Source organism: Marasmius oreades, chromosome 10, assembly GCF_018924745.1.
Source record: "Marasmius oreades isolate 03SP1 chromosome 10, whole genome shotgun sequence".
Lineage (NCBI taxonomy): Eukaryota > Fungi > Basidiomycota > Agaricomycetes > Agaricales > Marasmiaceae > Marasmius > Marasmius oreades.
Genome location: NC_057332.1, coordinates 288,815 through 306,154, shown reverse-complemented (window position 1 = coordinate 306,154; position 17,340 = coordinate 288,815). Strand labels below are relative to the sequence as shown.

Here is a 17,340-nt window from a genome sequence, read left to right as displayed (position 1 = left end):
TGTTATCTTATCTGATCCACGACACTACCCTATTGGCTGATGGGTCTTTTCGAAAAGCGTAAACTTCGTGTGGTTCCAAGCCATCAGACAATTGTTATTTAAAAAATTCGTTAAAAAATTCGTGGTAATAGTCGTCAAAAACTGAACCCATGAAAAAAAAAACGCTCTCGTCGTTAACTTGCACTAATTCACCTCATCATTACATTATTGACTGACTGTCCTCCAGCCCTTACTTGGATTGAACACACAGAACCTCCCCAGGATAGATATTCCCACAGAACGCGTCAATATTAGGATTCAACTCCCTCAACCTCGTAAACGTAATTCCCTGCGCAGTGGCAATCGGATCGCAGCCTCCCTCATTTCCAGTAACCGTGTAGATCTTCGCGCAGTTATTCGCGGGGGAGTCAACACAAATCTGGGTGAAGGCGAGCAAACCAGCACAGGTGTTCCCGGGGTTAATTTGTTGGATGATGTACGTAGAAATCCCGTTGCGACCAGCGATGGCATCGCAAGTATCGCCGGCTTGAATTTCTGTCGTTCTGGTGCAATCGCCTGGACGGGGGGAAAGGTCAGTCAATGGTGATGACAAGCAGGGATCCCTTGAGACTTACCACCTGGGTTAGTACTATCAGGATCAACACAAACATTCAATCCGGGGTAGATGGGGCAGGTGTTAGGATCGAGTTGAGCGTTGTTAGATAGGAACTTGGACAATGTTATCCCATTGCTCTGAGCGATCGCGGAGCAACTGGAGAGGAGTAAGTGTACAATCAACGCCTGTTGCCAAGTAGTTTTTGAGAAGTAAAGGAATGAAAACGCACGTTTCCCCCGAGACGACTGCATGAACTGGTTGACAGTCATAAGTCGAATCAGTCAGACAGATGCTTTGCCCAGGAGTGAGGAGGAGACAGATGTTGTTTCCATTGAGCTTCTGAAGCTGATTATAAATGATAGCGATCAGTGAGAAACTTGGCCAGGGGGAACATAGGTAATACCTGGTATTGGGAAACATTGTTGGCTAGAGCAATAGCGTCGCATCCATCGCCCGACTTCACAGTATATGTCTTCGTGCAAATCGCGGAGGAATACGCAGCAAGCGACAACGCGACAAGAGATACTTGAGCGAACATCGTAAAAGGACGCAAAGCGACGAGTGAAGAGAGAGATCGCAGAGGGAGAAATTATTCTTCGCAAGTTGGAAACTCGACGAGGAACGCTCTTTCGACTCTTGAGCGAGCTCTGCTTAAAAACGAAAATGTGAGCGCGCGAAACGTAGAAACAGTAAATTAGGGACCGGCGCCGTTCATAATCATAAGCGCTAATCTGCCAACCCGACAGCGAGGTCTATTGAATTGAAAAAACTGACTCGGGTATTGAGAGTGATTCTCACATGGCATTCCCTTGATTCGAGTCTCATACTCCCGTGTATATCAAGGAAGAGTTTCCCGGCTAGTTCGACTTGAGTATGGCGTCCAATAATAGGTGTTCAGGAGCTAATCTTCCGCAGAAAGGTATTAGCAAGAAGGAAGTAAACTGAGATAAGAGAGAACGATACCTGGTAGCCTGAGAATCAAGTCAGTGTTACTCGATAATACACACGTATACCGAGCAAGCCCTAATTGAGTACAGATGGGAAAGACCGCGACGGTGGGACAACGAGATTCATTCGAGTCAAACTTCAGTGAAAGTTCGTACCTTTCGAGCTATTTTTGAGATTATGTCCGCAGCGTCCGTAAGGACCATGCATGTTGCTAGAAAAAGTATTAAGTTTAACCTTGGAGTCAAAAGGGTGTAATAACACGAGTACCCGACACCACCCCTGCCATCTTCAAGACTGCCAATGACTCAAGCTCTACGGAAACTTTTAGTACGTGAATGGCGGCACCAGAATCTTAGGACTGACCTTCCTGAACGTATCTCCTCACTTTTGAATGTGCCATTCATATCCTTCCACTCATTTTCGGCACGCGCAAGCGGGATGTACGAGAACTTGGCCAACGAAAGCGATAGTAAACCCGACGGCAAGAGATGTCCGTGCTGGGAAAGTTGAAATCTGAAACATCATCACCAGAATCCGAGTCAAGGAAGGTCAGAAATCGACGAGACGGCAGTTAAAGTGGTTCCCGAAGACTTATGATGAGGTCAGCTAACATATAAAAGAGGTACCCGCTCACTATTGACAAAATTGCCCAACCAGCCATTTTTCTGGCTCAGTAATGACCGTGACAAGATCGGAATGGAAAGAGACGGTGGAACATAGATCCATGTGGAACGTTCGTTCTATCATATAGAGAAGAGAGGAATTCTATGAAGGAATTACGGATCCAACCATTGCGTCGCAAGATACATGCACGTATGGTCTCTAGAATTAGCAGGGCTGATGCATGCTACCAACTCAGTCGGCGGCCAGGGCGAGGTAAAAGGCCGTGTTGAGCGGGGAATATGACGATTCCGACGTTTGGTGGTGGGTACGTACTATTCTGTTTAGGGATATGCAACATTTTCGAGTACCACTTCCACACACCACTTACCGTATCAAAAATTTGACTAGAGTATTTTAATAGTGCTCAAAACGTTAACCTGAATTTATGAGGATTTTAGGATAGCTGTAAGAAGCCTCGGAGAATGTCCGAGGGTGATTCGAGAAGTGCAAAGCGTTTTGTCACGTATCGTCACGTCCGGCAAGACTTCGGCAAGTAGCAAAGCTCGCGCCAGGCCAGCTCACTGCCGTCTCGCTTACAGGTCGATTTGGGACCTCTGCTGTATCGTTTGGCTTATTCCACACTACCGTTCACTCCCCTGCCTCTGAAACCTTGTATTTAATGCTAGTGTTTTCGTTTACACTTAACTACGTATCTAAAATTTTGAGATATATTCCGGAATGTACCGTTCCTGGGCTGTCACGCTGTAATCACGATCAGATCTGAGCTATATTTTAAATTTCATTTCATATCCTTTGTCTTTCAGTGGCTACAACTGTACATACAAGCTCATGTGTAGTCTACGGATCTTACAAAAAATTGCCGAGCCCACAAATAAACAGGAAGACCAAGTTTTATCCAATTTTGCATATCCTTGTCATTTGCACATCGGAAACCAGAATAGTATGGTCTGGACATCCACCTTTGAATGCGAACGTTCAACGGCGATGAGGCAGGCGCCTCGCTGTCCAGAATGGACTAAATGAAACGCATCTCCTCGCAGGTGGTGTGCAATGGCCGACCATGCCGAGAGGTCTAGCGATGGAGGGGAGTCAGTTCTGGAGGAACGATAACGAATATCTTGTAGGTACACATCCGGTTGCAGAGAGTACGTCTATGCTGATGTGTCGAGCAATTATGGGATATGATATTGATGTCTACGAAGTAACACCAGCGACTATTAATAAAAAGAAGAATCTGAAGGAAAGTCTTGACGTACCTCGCTACTGTGTAGCCAGCCGTGCTGATAGCACCAATATTACCAGAAGGAACGATGGGTGAAACTGGAGCTTCACGCACAACCTCCTCTACTGAACGTATGCCCACCACATCCTTTTGATTATCAAGGGTTTCTCCTAGATCTGATCATAGCGGCAACGTCGAACGACACCGCCTTTTGTACCAACTCTTCCACCGGTTTCGTGTTCGATCTTGAGATTTTGACAACCTGTTGAGGTATAGGGTAAGCTTTTGTATCGAATTAAAAAGGTATTGAGGACTTGATATTACCTTCTGTCGTAGACCTTCGAAGTGCATCCAAACCCATCATTCGGACAATCTCAAGCCGACAGGGAAATCATTGGACGTTTATACGTTTAGTTCCATTTTTAGTTTTCGAGAGTGGGCCTTCGAGAGTTAGCGGCAAACAAACGACACCGCCTTTCCGTGCCAGCTCTTCCACCAGTTTCGTATTCGAGTTCACTCTTAGAATGTTGACAACCTGTTGGTGTATAGGGTAAGCTTTTCAATCGAGTTGAAAGGGATTTGAAGACTCGACGTTACCTTCATTGCGATGACAGGCTTGTACCAGTCCATTCAAACGCATTCAAATCTCTTCATTCGGAGAATCTTAAGTACTAACTAAAGCCGACGGAGAAGTTAATACGTGCCTTTTATTAACTCCAGGTTACATTTTAGTTCCTCGGATACATAATCTTCAGCCCTGACACAAAGATTTTCATAGAGGTTTGAGGGTTGAACATTGAGGCCGTAAATCAGTTTTCTAGTACGCAGCGACATCGCCGTTCGTCAGGAAGAGTGTTCATGTGGTCGTGTTCCCACGATTCGTTTGCTTGAAAACGGGAATCATCCGGGCCGGAAGGAGCAACTCAGCGGCCCGTATCAGAGCACGGACATTTTCGAGTGCAGATTAAATACCTTCGTTCATGTATACTCTAACTCGCGTTACGGCGACCCAAGACGTCTCCTTAAATTTCAACAAAGTAACGAACACCAATATATCGGCGAAATTTTCTCTCCGACACCGACAGGTGCGTGTCCATTCGTTGCGAAACCAACATTTGGAAATAGACGAAGGCGGGAGAGAACAGGGAAACTGGAAAGAAGGTTGATGTACATAGAAATATTACAATTTCCGCACTCTGGGGAACAAGTACAATAAGTAGGGATTTTCTGGACATGAGTTGTCAATATTTCAATGACAATGTCAGCGACAAGGCGATACGAAAACAATCCAATATTGACACCCCCCAATCGGCCTCGGCCTTGTCAAACTCGAACCCGCGATGCCACATGGATGCCATCAAAACTTTCTATCTTTAGCCTCTAAAAGCACTTACTCGGGAGTGCAAAAATCTGGGGACGAGTACTCACTTGAAGGGTGCCTTCACTTTCACTTCATTCTTTTGACAACTGGAAGCTTTGTAAGTGTCGGAGGAAAGAATTGTTTGTTTGACAAGAGGTTCGACGGTTGATCGCATTAAGACTCTTTCTAACCTATCATGTTCATTGTGATTGTTCCGACGCGATTACGAAGTCCAGGCCCTGAATTCGATAGGGAGCGGATCGAAGAATTGTTCGGGGTACGGCTTTGAGAATACTCATATACCACTTCAAGCTGTGGTCGTGGCGGGTAACAAAAACTAAAACGACTTGCGGGAATTGAAATCATTGAAGTGGAAGTTTTGACCTGGAGTTTTCCACACAACGCATGGCGAACGGTCATGAACTAGCAAAAAAACATACCGGTTTTCCCGGCCCGGATGACAGCACTGAGAGAAAGAGGAAAAGTACAAGATTTTCTTACTAGATCTTCGAATGATGGAAATCCTAAGTTAGAACTGCTGCATGATACGATAAAGGTTTCAACTCGACGGATAGAATCAGCAGTGTAGTGAAAAATCTTGCATGAATCTTCTGACATTCCTGCCCTGCAATAAAATTACTCAACCAGTGGCAAATTAGCGGCATGTAAGTCAACGGAAGAGGCTTTTTTGCTCTGCTACTGAAGATACGAAAGAGCTGGAGATAGGTACAGGCCATCACATGGACCGTCACCCACGGGTAGTGAGTGCTACGAGCTTTTCTTTGGGACCATCGCTTTTCGGGGTTCTTTTGCACGTCCATCGGCAGTCGAGGACCGAGACCGAGATAACAGATTATACAATGTTTCAACTACCCTCCCCTTCGCGTAATGATGCGACGGGCAAGGGAAAAGGTCCACTGGGAAATATCATGATCGTAAACAATTGATTGGACTAAGGATTCGAACAAGTGAATAGTATCCGTGGAAGAAGCCCTCTCGAGCTCTTTGAGATACCGTTGTGACCTAAAGAAACTCACAAAATTCTCACCCTCGGAAGAAGTTAGGAGTCCGTGTGTTTTTTGAATGTCACCCATCACGGGTCTACGGGATTTGAACGGTTTGTGAGTTGAAGTACGCAAAATAGTCAGTTTGGATTGGCACTGGCCTCCGACCATGAAACAAATGAGCTCCGTTAAGGTTATGTCACGTTTAGCGGGGCTGGGGGACGGGAGTCTCAACCACAGCCTCCAGCCTCCCGAATTACCGCGTCATGCTCGGGTTACGTCTGGCAGGAACCTCAGGGCGCTGACACGACACTGGGCGCTATATTATACTTTGAAACTTGCTTCTTGTGCTTCTCGCTGGGCGCTGTTGTGGGAGACTCGAAGGTGGGGAATATTTTTGCCGTGAGAAGTATGTTGTCACTTCGGATAACCCACGCCTCCGTACTAAGTATACCTCTTCCGCATGTTCAGTGAAAGACCGAACAGTCAAACTCTGAGGAACAGTCAAGGTACAACACTCTTGCCACTAACGCCAGTGAGAGATGGTCGGTGACTCACGGAGGGGTGAGAAACGTGTATTGAGCTTGTATTATAATGTATTAATGGTTGCAGGGACTATCAACGACTCACCATACAAGTTATAATGTTTGAATGGAATGGAAGCGCGCCGGAGAAATCAATGCGCTTTTTTCCAGTGTCGTACGTTATACTTTGAGCCCCCATCGCAGACCCAAGGTGCCTCAGGGTCCCTTAGTACGTCACGACTCTCTCGGATTCGGAGGGGGTTGAAAACGCCAAAAAATAAAATCGTCTACCGGAGGGGAGATGGGGGAAAGGAAAGAGTAGGAACCCCCCTCATGGTGGGGATTAAATAGGCGTCAGTAGGTCCAGTTAGCAACGGTCGGGACTCGGGAATGCCCAGAAAAGATGGTTACCAGCGAGCGAAGGTCCCTGGGCCTGCTCCACTTTCAGGCACCTCCCCCGCCCTCAGGATTTCATTATACCAGGAACAGATTAATATCGAACCGAATTGGGGCTGTGAAGTGTGGGGAAGGGTATACGGATTTCCAACGAATTTCCAGACGCTGCAGCTTCGAGAGACTAGGACTCGAACTGGGGACTCCGGCTTCACTGTTCTGCATCTGTACCCACGTAACGTATTACAGAAAATGGTGGCGTTTGGTGAGAATATCCTGAGGAGTAAACACCGCAACAGTTTTCTCGTCGGATTTTTCGGACGTATCATGGCTGTGACTCCGGGGTCTGTGCCACATTCAGTTGAGCGGGCCTATGCACATAGCTTCAGCTTCAATTACTGATGACCTCCGAGAGAGAAGAATCAAGAAATGCTGGAGATGATGTAGTGCCCAAGACCTCGGAGGACTGCCACTTGAGCTTGCTTCCCCACTGGAGTCGGCAGTGAGTATCGTTGATTCGGCAAAATTAACCTATCCAAGGCAGGCACAGGGGGTCTTCTTTTTTGCACAGAAGCACTGAGAAGCGAAAGATGTTCCATAACTCACATATTCGATCGTTTGATATATCACCTCGAGGTGATGGAGTGGCGATTGGAGGAGCAGGCTTGGGCAAAAAACCCGCCTCATCAGTTTGTAGATCGTTCGAACTCCCGAAAGTTTTGTTCCGGTGGGAGTTTGGCGTTTCGGCCTGGAGGCTGGGTCTACACAGCAGAAGTTCATGAATACTATGAACTGTTACTGTTTTACTCTTCGAGTGTTGCTCATATATTTGTGACCGACACATGAGGGTGACAACGGTACATTGGAGAGAATAAACAAATAACTTGGATCATGACAAGTCAAGAACAACTGACAAAATCATTTTCTGCCAGAGTTAAACGTCTGATATTCGACTCTGAGCTTCGCCGACGGTCCGATGGATCTGATATGGGCCTCTCCCACTGAGTTCTGCCGCGCGCGCGCCGGCCCAAACCTGCGTCTCGAACACCACGATACCTGCACATAGCACATACCTCGGTGGCAGGGTCTAATGCGGTTGTTTTGTTCAGAAAGGTCTTCCCATGCAAGTCAAAAACTGATTTTCAAGAACAGAACGGAGCGGAACGTTTTTTTGCTTCTCACAGACCTCGGTCCGTCGGGATGGGTTTGTGTTTGGAAATCGTGTCCCTCCGGACGCGGTAGGTAGTTGTTATAGTTCGACCAGGAGTCGTACCCATAAGCGTCCTTGATTCCAATCCAGTTTTTAAACCGTCGGATTCCCGGTTTGCAATCCATACGATCTCGGCATTAAGTAAAGGAGAAGCAGGCGAGGGAAAGTGCCTGAGACTTGGTAGCTTTTCGACAACTCAACGCGCCCTGGGGTGCTCATGGTCCCAACCCATGGAAGTGAACGGAAGATATGTATGACAGTTTGACCCTTGTTCCGCGTTCAGTTGGTTTTCTTTCGGCCCCGGTGAAGGGGTGAGAATGACATATCTAACGTACTTGGCAGAGTGGTGAACACCCTTATTCCGAACAAGTGAGAGCGTTTGTCCTTCCTGTAAAGGTTGGGAGGTGTGTGTTGCCTCCTCGTTACAGCTGATCGTTTTGAGCGAGGACATGAAATGGAAAAAACTCGCTGAAGGGGGATTCCCGGGAAATTTTCCTGGCAGACTGACACCCTTTTCCGATTTTCATCACACGCAAGCCGACGTAATTCTCTCAACGGATCAGGAAAAACTTGGATCTTCATACAGATAACCGATTTGAAGAATATTCCTAGTCTAGTAGAACCATACGCATCAAATTTTCGTGCAAACTAGTCTAGAACAGACATTCAAGATGAGAAAACAAGGCGAATACAAACATCTCGGCAGAAGGTGGGTACAAACAAGTAAATTGGCCCGTGGTGCATGGATCAATGGATTGCAATAATGGGAGATGACACAGAAGCTAGTTAACACGATTGACGAGAGAGAAAGAGACTCACTTTTTCTGATGACATGACTTGTGACATGATGAATGATTATATGACCTCGTAAGTCCGAGTCGGCTTGAAATGCACTTCCACCCGCTTCGTTTCAATACGAATTTGAACTAGCAGTGAATGCATCGCGTCCGAAACTCATAGAGTTAATTAACCGCCGTATCGGGGGAATAGCCACTCTCGAGCCTCGATTCGAGGCTGTGAAGCTCGGAACTCAAGCACTGGTTTGTCTGTTCCGTCAATTAGCCTTGGAACGGACGCTGACACTGCGGGTGGTGATAGTATACAGTGGGATGATCGTATCAGAAAATCAACGTACCTGAATTTTGAAAGAGTGGGCGGAGTAAAGACGGTATTGAATACTGAACATTGAGTCCCAACGCGGCAAGTCGGTAGTCGATCCCTCATGCCCCTGCGTTTCTCAGGTTTTCTTCTGCCATTGTACGGTCGGGGTCATGCTGGCCCGCACCCACAGTGAGGAATTTATAATTAAAAGGAACAAACACATGGTCATTCCTGAGCCAAGTCAGGGCGGCTAAACGGACATTGGAGATTACAAGAAAGTACTTACACTTGCACACGTTCGCCGCTAATCTACTCTAGTTTCCGATCCGAGCAGTGGCTGAGCGTGAGCTTTCAAGAGACGGATTCGGGTTCGGATTCGGACAATAGTAGCTCGTTTGTCAGTCATCCAACGTTCGGGACATCGGTTGATTTCTTGGTGGGAAGTGACTCACACCTATCAAGATAAAACGCGGCCAGACAGTTATTATCGAACAGCCTTTCGAATGTGATGCACGGCCTAGAGTACGGGGTTCCCATGTCCAAATGTAGTAATTCCTGTTCAATATGGATAGAGCAGCTCGAGCTTAGAGTGGTTGGTGGCGGCTGGAATGGTACAGAACCGCAGATTCGGATCTAAAATGCCACCGGTTATGTAACTTCTACCCAAAATCTTGGTAAATGCACAAACATTAGCAATTAAAAACTAAACTCCGACAGTCAGGGACCCATCAACCTCGTTTTTTTCCCTCCCAGGAACCGGCAGTGCAAGATTTTAGTATTTCATTATTTTTCCCTTTTCAACAGTTACACTCATGTCCTCGAGTGTTCCTGGACCTGAATTCTCCACTACGCCTGGACCGAAGTCTCTTGCTATATCTTCCGCTGGTTTAACCAGTTCAGAAGAATCCGAATTAGCTTCGCCCTCTACTTCTTCTGCACGTAACTCCAAGTCGTCCTCTACGACGACGAGGAACAAAGACCCAATGGCAGCGGTGGTCGCTCTACCTACAGGAGCAGTCAACAACAGGAAATACCGGCCAACGCCAGCAAAAACTTTCCAATGCAGGGGCTACGGAGAATGCAGGATGGTTTTTTCTAGGAGTGAACATTTGGCAAGACATATCAGGTGGGTGCCTATTCGACAATCCTAGCGTTTTTCACCGCTTTGTTCCTGTGCCCTGAGGACGGGGATAGAAGCTTAACTTTACCGAATGATAATCGCCGGCGATGAGGAGCCCCTCGTCGGTTGGTCGCCATGAGCGACCAACCATTTTCTGCTTATCATTATTCACTGATGTCGACAATGTGACTTACAATTTTTTGTTGGTTTGTAGAAAACATACTGGGGAACGCCCCTTTAATTGCCACTGTGGTAAACAGTTCTCTCGCTTGGACAACCTCCGCCAGCACGCTCAGACCGTTCATGCTGATAAGCAAGACCAGAACGAGCGTATGATGCGCGATCTCACCTCTCTTCATGCCTCCATGGCTGCTGCCAACAAAGCCACCGCTCGTGGACGTCGACAAAGCACACAGATCAAACATGAAGACAGCGGTGTTGGTGGCTTAGGTCGACCAGGTACTGCTACCGGTTACGAAGGCTGGGATCAAGGTCAAGATGTGGACATGGACTCTCCTACTACTCATACTCAATCGCCTAATTCGGCTGGCTCGACTCAGTCCTTTCTTGACTCCCACCAGCAGTCCTTTCAGTCCTTTCGTTCCCAACCCAGCCAGTCCTTTCGTGCCTCTGAGCTCACCAGCCTTAACTCTCTCTCCAACCACAACCTCTCAAACGCCGCCGGTTCTTCAACCGGCGGCGAGCAATTTCGGCCTACCAGCCAGTCCTTTCGAGGCCGGGAGCACCACCACACGCCTCTCACCTCACAGTCCCAATCATTCACCTCCTCTCGGTCAAACCTCGAGCAATCCCAGTTCCAGTTCAACCTCCCCACCTCTCCGGTCTTCCCTCAGAAGAGCTCATCCTCCCGCCCATCTACATCTAACACACAGCTCCCACCACTCTCATCAGTCCTCCCCGCATCACTCGCCGCTTTACCTCCCACGCCAGTCTCTAGGTCCAACTCAAGACCTTCTACCGGTACGAAACCGGAATACCTCCATGGTCTTGGACCCGCTTTCCCCCCACCACCAGGGAGTTCTTCAGGCGTCTCCACCTCCGTTGTCGGCGGCCTCAATGGGCCAGCAACAGAAGGCGGAAGGCTACTTCAATTTCCCCTCCCCTCCCCTCCCCTCCCACATGGGTCAAGCAATGCAAGAGTACCTAGGGCTCCTTCCACCGGTTTCGGGTTCAGCGTCGGCCATGGGGGGTCAGGGGGCTATCGACCAGGAACGGCACCTTCATCGTTCCATTTCGCCTACAGAACTCTTACCGGGGGCGGGAATGGCGGCGCATCATCAGCACCAGCACCAGCACCAACAGAACCAATGGGCGGAGAGGGAGATTCACCGTTCTCGTTCAACCCTCCCAGTGCCAATGAACTCTCGAGGAAACGTAAGTTCAATGATGAAGACGATGACGAACGGGATCGACCTCAGTCCAGACGACTTACGGTTATGGAGCTCTGTGGAGACTCCGTCAGTCCCACATCCGCGAGCAGACCCACCACGACGAGTGGAATCGTCCGAGGGGCTGCGGGACTCTACATTGGTCTACCGGGCGATGATGAGGAGACAACAGGAGGAGCAGATGAGGAGAGTCGCGAGCGCTCAAGTGTCAGGCCAAAATTGGGCGGAACAGGTAGGGATCGTGTTTTTTCCCCCTTCCGTTTCGGTTCGTTAGCTAACCAATAATTCTCCCTAATAGGCCGCGTACTTTCAGCAACAACAACAACCACAACGCCGAAGTCCACTGGGTCATCACCACTCACGCCACACGCACACGCACACACGTACACACACGGGTTCCCAACAAACGCCAACACCAACTTCAGCAGCGCAACAACACCATTCACATTCGGCACACAACTCGCCCATACATACACAGTTTCCTCAGCATCGTCATCAGTCGGTGCCACTCGTGGGACCGGGGGTGGACCAAACGTACGATTTAATGAGGAGCAGCAGTATGGGAGGGTATCAAGAAGCCCATCCTCACCCACCAGCGACATTTCATCACCAAGGTCACCCATCTTATCGTCATCACCCGTTTTTAGGTGATGATGGGTCTGCTAGTGATGCTAATTGTAATGGAGAGCCGTTTGATTTTGGTTTTGGCGATTTTGGGATTGGTACCAATGGAGTGACGAATGGGGTGAATGGAGTAAATGGGTTGAAGTATGAAGGAAACAGTCCTGTATTGGATATGTGTTAGGATGGCCAACCGGCTTGTATTTGAGCGGGAAAAAGTCTTTATTGTTTCTTCGTCTTTCGTTTTTTTTCTTGGGGTTTTCGTGTTTATTTTACTTTACTTTGTTTCCCCAGTTCTTGTTCATGGGCTATTCGTTGTTTATTTTTTTTTGTTTTGTTTTTCTCGTTCTGTTGTCAATGTACACTTTCTTTTTTCTCTTACACTCTTTTCGCAGTCTCCGCGATTCTTCAAGGACTTGAACAGTTTACGTTCGTTCCTTCACGTCAACTTCCATCCATCTCATGATTCGAGTATACCCCCACTTCGTTGTTCGTCGTTTGATGTCGGACTACTTATTTCGTCGTAATCTTTCATGTCATTTTTTTATTATTCACTATCGTTTATCTACAAAACAAAAATGTGTTTTGGACCCACCCTTATGAGTAGTCTTTATATTACTTAGTTTTCTCCTCCCATTGTTCATACATGCAAGTGATCAGGGGAAAAACATATTAACAACCGATGTATTTTGCTGTTCTTGATGTCCGCTTTTTTCTGATTCCTTCTGACGGCTAGAGAAGATTCAATATCGATTCCTACCGGCAAAACAGTCTTTCCCTACTTAGCACATCGAACCTTTTCCCCGTGCTTAGGCCTTCGGCCCCGACCGGGCAAGTTGCTTTCAGGAGTTTCAGCCACCAACTCGAACAGTTTCTCGACATATTTTGACGTGAAAGGGAAAGGAGCTAGTGTGAATTGAGTATGTACATAATTTATTGGCTACGATGAATGGCGAATGACAGTTCTTCAATCTGACATGTGCAATCTGTGGGATGCGGGAAAACCACACTTTGAAAGAAGAGAGGAAGGGAGAATCTTCGTTGAATCTTCGGACGGATCCGAATCGAGTTGATTGAAGATTTCCATAACATCGGGGCCGCGAGGGTACTCTTACTGGCCCGTATCCGTGAGCCTGAACTTCTGATGTCTGTTTCTTTGCGCCCGTCTGGGTGGGCTTGACGATCTAGAATCGACCATGTATTCACAAGACCCAACTCGTTCGTGCCCCGTTGAAATCCCTCCGTCTTCCTTTCTTCCCATGGTCAGGGTTGCAGCTTGAGAATATCTGCACCGTAGGGGATACAAAGGGGATAAGTACCTATACGTAGTGATTCAGCGTAATTACATCCGTCACAAAGCAAGATCAGCTAGAATTATGATTGGGTGGTGTACATCCTGATTTCTGATATGTATCTATATCCTGACTTGGATTCCAATCAGAGCATACAGAAAAAGGGCTTGGGAGACGGTAAAGCATGTGGGTCAGAGAAGGGTCGGTCGCAGAGAAGGTCGTCCTGACTCGTGGATCGCCCCCTCCCTCCCGGTAACTTGGCGGTCCTGCCCAACCGGGGGTGCGGGAACATTATGGGAAACCGCGATTTGTAGCTTAGTAGTCGGGGTGCCATCTCAGATAGATGACTTGGAGGGATGTTGGTCTGTTTGGAAGTTTTTAAATAAGTCTATCGTCGGGATAAGTGGTATCAGTGGAAGTTTCATTCCGATGACCAAGGTTGATTATTACAACAACCTCGTTATATCATATTGGTAACGGTGACCCTCGTCTGAGTGGGGAAGGACGGACCGCTAACCGGATGCTTTTCCCGGGGGAGTGGAGGGGAAAGCGGTTTTTGCGCGCGTTGTGGGCGCAAATGGGTGCTGGTTACAGAGATCGACAGGAACCGAGGACAACAAACGATTATGGGTAGCCACGAGACGTACCTGGCTCTTTCGGTTCCCTCCGGAGAAGCGGAAGTAAGGGACGGGTGGATTTGGCGTAGTAGTACTGTAAATCAACAGTGCCTGGTAGCAGCTCCACTTCTAGGAACGTTTGAAAAACCCGTAGTTATGGGGCCGTGTTGGACGATATTGAGTAGTAGAGCTTGGTTCTCTATATATTCCAGGTTCGGACGCGGTCAAAGCAAGCTGCTAAGTCATCGCTCTCATGCCTGGGCCCGTGCCTCACTCCATAGCTTCAAACACGCTGAGTGTCGTTTATACGATTGCGCGTAGAAGCGGACACTGCATGCTTACTTGGACTTCGTAGCAGTTCTCCTCCCGATCGACTTTATCTTCATCCATGCTCAATTGAATGCGCCCAGTCGGTCCCAAGGAAGGCGGTCATTGGTGCCTGGGTGCGTCGCTTGCTCCATCTCCATCTCCAAGTCCACCAATCTATGGGTGGCGGTGAGCTCAATATACCAGAGGCGCTAAACTTCCTAAATCCGGAAACTTCTAACCAACCAAGGCCAGGAACTCTTATAACTCGTGCCTCGTTGCCTCGAGTCGATCCCATACCTGCCCTGGACGCGCGGAGGGTCCCGGAGCTACTAAACGAAACGGGTCCCTGAGCTCCAATTTCAAGATTGAAATTCAAGATTGAAAATCAAAGCATCAGAGTGAGCTTTTGTTCGTCGTGCCATCCAGTTACAGATTGAATAATGTTGGGTCATGTCGGTGGGATGATTGGCGTGGCTTATTCGGTGATTATTTCCGAAATGGCCATGAGTTCTTGAGCTGAGAGCTTCTATGTCCGTTCATGGTCTACATTGCGAGTTTATGGCCTTCTGCACCGATTCTGAATCTCAGTGGAAGCAGCGATCGGGATTCAATATTTAGTGCCGACGGATCAATCGATCAAACACGGCAATTTCCGAACGAAAAGTCTCGGCTGAACCTCACCTTCAACCTCGTGACCTTCTCCCCTCTTCACTCGTGTCACGATCTATCTATCTTATATCTCGAAATAAGGACTACATAAGGAGAGGTAGGCACGCCATTTTACACATCAGTGATGCAGGAAGTTGTTTCGTGGCACCGGAAGGTGGCAAAGGAGGTATAAGTAAAGGAGGTGCAAAGGAGCTCGATGCTGGCCCCTCAGAGACGGCGCGCCCACACATCTAGCTCCTAACGAGAAGTTTTTTTCTTCTTGTCACCGTTCGACCCGGTATCCCAGCGGTCTCGACGTTCGCAATGAGATTCTGATATCAGTACCGCCCCTTGAATTTGGTACCTTGAGGAAGGGGGGAAAGCGAACCCAAGCGACCGCAATCCTCAGAGTCATAGGAGTCAAGACTTGGCGCGCGGACGAGAACGATCTCAGACCTGTGGAGCGGGGGTTGGTATCCTTAATCCCTGTTTCATCCCGACACTACAAGAACTGCTTTCAAGTTTTGCCATCCCTCCCCCTAGGATTACTTCCTTCCCTCGCATTAGCCTCAAAAATCCCTGTGCCATGAATTTGAACGAGACGGTCGTATGCTTCTTGGCGGTCACCTTTGAATCATTACTGTTCGGTGAGTTTTCGAATGGAGTTTATCCTTCTATGACCGTTTCCTCCAGGACACTCACTGTGCATTCCGCTCGTTTAATTTTTAGGGATCAGCCTGGCCCTTTTAGCTTTCACTCTAAAGGAATTACTACGCCCGCCCTCCGTCAACTGGAGAATGTTCGCCCTCATCTGCATGTTTTTCACACTGTCTATCATTGTAGGTGCCTCTTACATCCCAAAAATTCGTTCTCCTTCTCAATCATTTTCTGCAAACATAGGGTTACTCAACAATGTTATACAGTAACATCACGTTCACTATCTTGGTTACACGTGGGGCCGTCGAAAACACGGCAGTTTCGTACGCAGTGTTTTTCTATTCGGGTTTGTCGACGACTAGAAGGGCAATTTGTCTCCTGCCGTATATGGGCAGTGGGCTGCTCGCAGACGCTGTGGTGGTACGTCCACCTTATTTCCTCGAGATGATGGATCTCATTCCATGGTCGGATTTTTTATTCCACTCTCTAGATTTATAGGTCATCCAGGCTCTGGCGAAAAAAATGGGTATTGGTCTTACCATGTACTTTGTGGATTTGTCTCGTAGGCGAGTCGTTCCCCTCGTGACTTGGCTCATTGACAGAAGTTGATCTCTTGTTGATTATCCAGCTTCGGCAGTTGGAACTCTGGTAACCCGACTTCGCGCTAGTGATTTTAATCCAGAGAGAGAACAGGTAGCGCGGATCTGGTCTACCATTTCTATATGTCTGTCTTTAGCCACAAACCTTCTTAGCACAGGTGAGTCCGTGAGGCCATTTCTTTCTTTCTGCTCTTTCCCAATCCGCATGTTCTTACCAAACTCATCTTTCTCACCAAACTCATTTTTCTCTCCCCCCTTCAATAGGTCTTCTGGCTTATAAAGTTTATTCCGTGAACATGGCAGCCGGCCCATACCGCCTTAGCACCTCCTCACCGACGTTAGCCATGAACATTCTGCGGGTGGTAGTCGAATCTGGAATAATTTACTCTGTGTGGTTGATTGTCGGTCTAGTTTTGCTGGTGACTCGTGCGAGTATTACGAGGGTATTTCTTAGTGTGAGTCCTTGTTTCCTCATTTTTGATCGTAGAAGTTCAATCAAATATTCCAGCTTAACTCTATCATCCCTATCACTTTCTACCTCATTATTATCCGACTCGGGCAAGCACGTCGAAAAGAATCGGAAAGCACGGGAATGGAATCTGGCATGGTGTTCCGGACGACCACGAACTCGGACTTCACCGACTTCACCTTTACTACAATCCACAGTCGAAGGAACGCTGTTGGAACTTTATCCAATCTCTCTGGGAAAGGTAGCTTCGGCAAGAGTGTAGGGAGCCTATACAGTGACGGGTACACCAGTCCACCACTTTCTCCGAGAAGCCTGCCACGCAAGGGCTCGGTGGTGAGAGTCATTGAACATGGGCATGAGCTGGCGATACGCACCGGAAGATCGTCATATGATGCGAGTACTGTGACCTTGGGTTCCAATACGAGCCCAAGTCCTCAGAGCTCTCTGCATTTGAGAAAGGGTTCGCAAGACTCGTCTGTAATGGTCATTCAGAGTGCGCCAACCGGACCATTGAAGGAGGTTCCGGAGGCTGTGATTAAGGGTTGAAAGATTTGGATTCACGTGGTGCCAGATAGATACTAAAAGTATTTCTTTGAATAGAAATTGTAGAATATTTTC

The 17,340-nt window shown here is 47.8% G+C and overlaps 4 protein-coding genes across 4 annotated transcripts; 3 read left to right on the top strand and 1 right to left on the bottom strand.

Annotated features, from left to right (window-relative positions):
• Positions 1 to 229: 229 nt before the first annotated feature.
• E1B28_002159 (uncharacterized protein) lies at positions 230 to 1,133 on the bottom strand (the record flags this gene model as incomplete). Its single annotated transcript, XM_043159069.1, has 4 exons — positions 230 to 555; positions 615 to 751; positions 825 to 940; positions 999 to 1,133. The coding sequence occupies 4 exons, from the start codon at positions 1,131 to 1,133 to the stop codon at positions 230 to 232; spliced, it is 714 nt and encodes a 237-aa protein (XP_043002667.1).
• An 8,660-nt stretch (positions 1,134 to 9,793) lies between these two features.
• Positions 9,794 to 12,161, top strand: E1B28_002158 (uncharacterized protein; the record flags this gene model as incomplete). The annotated part of the gene is made up of 3 exons (XM_043159068.1): positions 9,794 to 10,107; positions 10,316 to 11,742; positions 11,809 to 12,161. The coding sequence occupies 3 exons, from the start codon at positions 9,794 to 9,796 to the stop codon at positions 12,159 to 12,161; spliced, it is 2,094 nt and encodes a 697-aa protein (XP_043002666.1).
• Positions 12,162 to 12,280: 119 nt separating this feature from the next.
• On the top strand, positions 12,281 to 12,658 carry E1B28_002157 (uncharacterized protein; the record flags this gene model as incomplete). The annotated part of the gene is made up of 1 exon (XM_043159067.1): positions 12,281 to 12,658. The coding sequence occupies one exon, from the start codon at positions 12,281 to 12,283 to the stop codon at positions 12,656 to 12,658; it is 378 nt and encodes a 125-aa protein (XP_043002665.1).
• Positions 12,659 to 15,583: 2,925 nt separating this feature from the next.
• E1B28_002156 (uncharacterized protein) lies at positions 15,584 to 17,268 on the top strand (the record flags this gene model as incomplete). The annotated part of the gene is made up of 7 exons (XM_043159066.1): positions 15,584 to 15,644; positions 15,727 to 15,836; positions 15,898 to 16,074; positions 16,153 to 16,216; positions 16,283 to 16,411; positions 16,518 to 16,708; positions 16,762 to 17,268. The coding sequence occupies 7 exons, from the start codon at positions 15,584 to 15,586 to the stop codon at positions 17,266 to 17,268; spliced, it is 1,239 nt and encodes a 412-aa protein (XP_043002664.1).
• Positions 17,269 to 17,340: the final 72 nt, after the last annotated feature.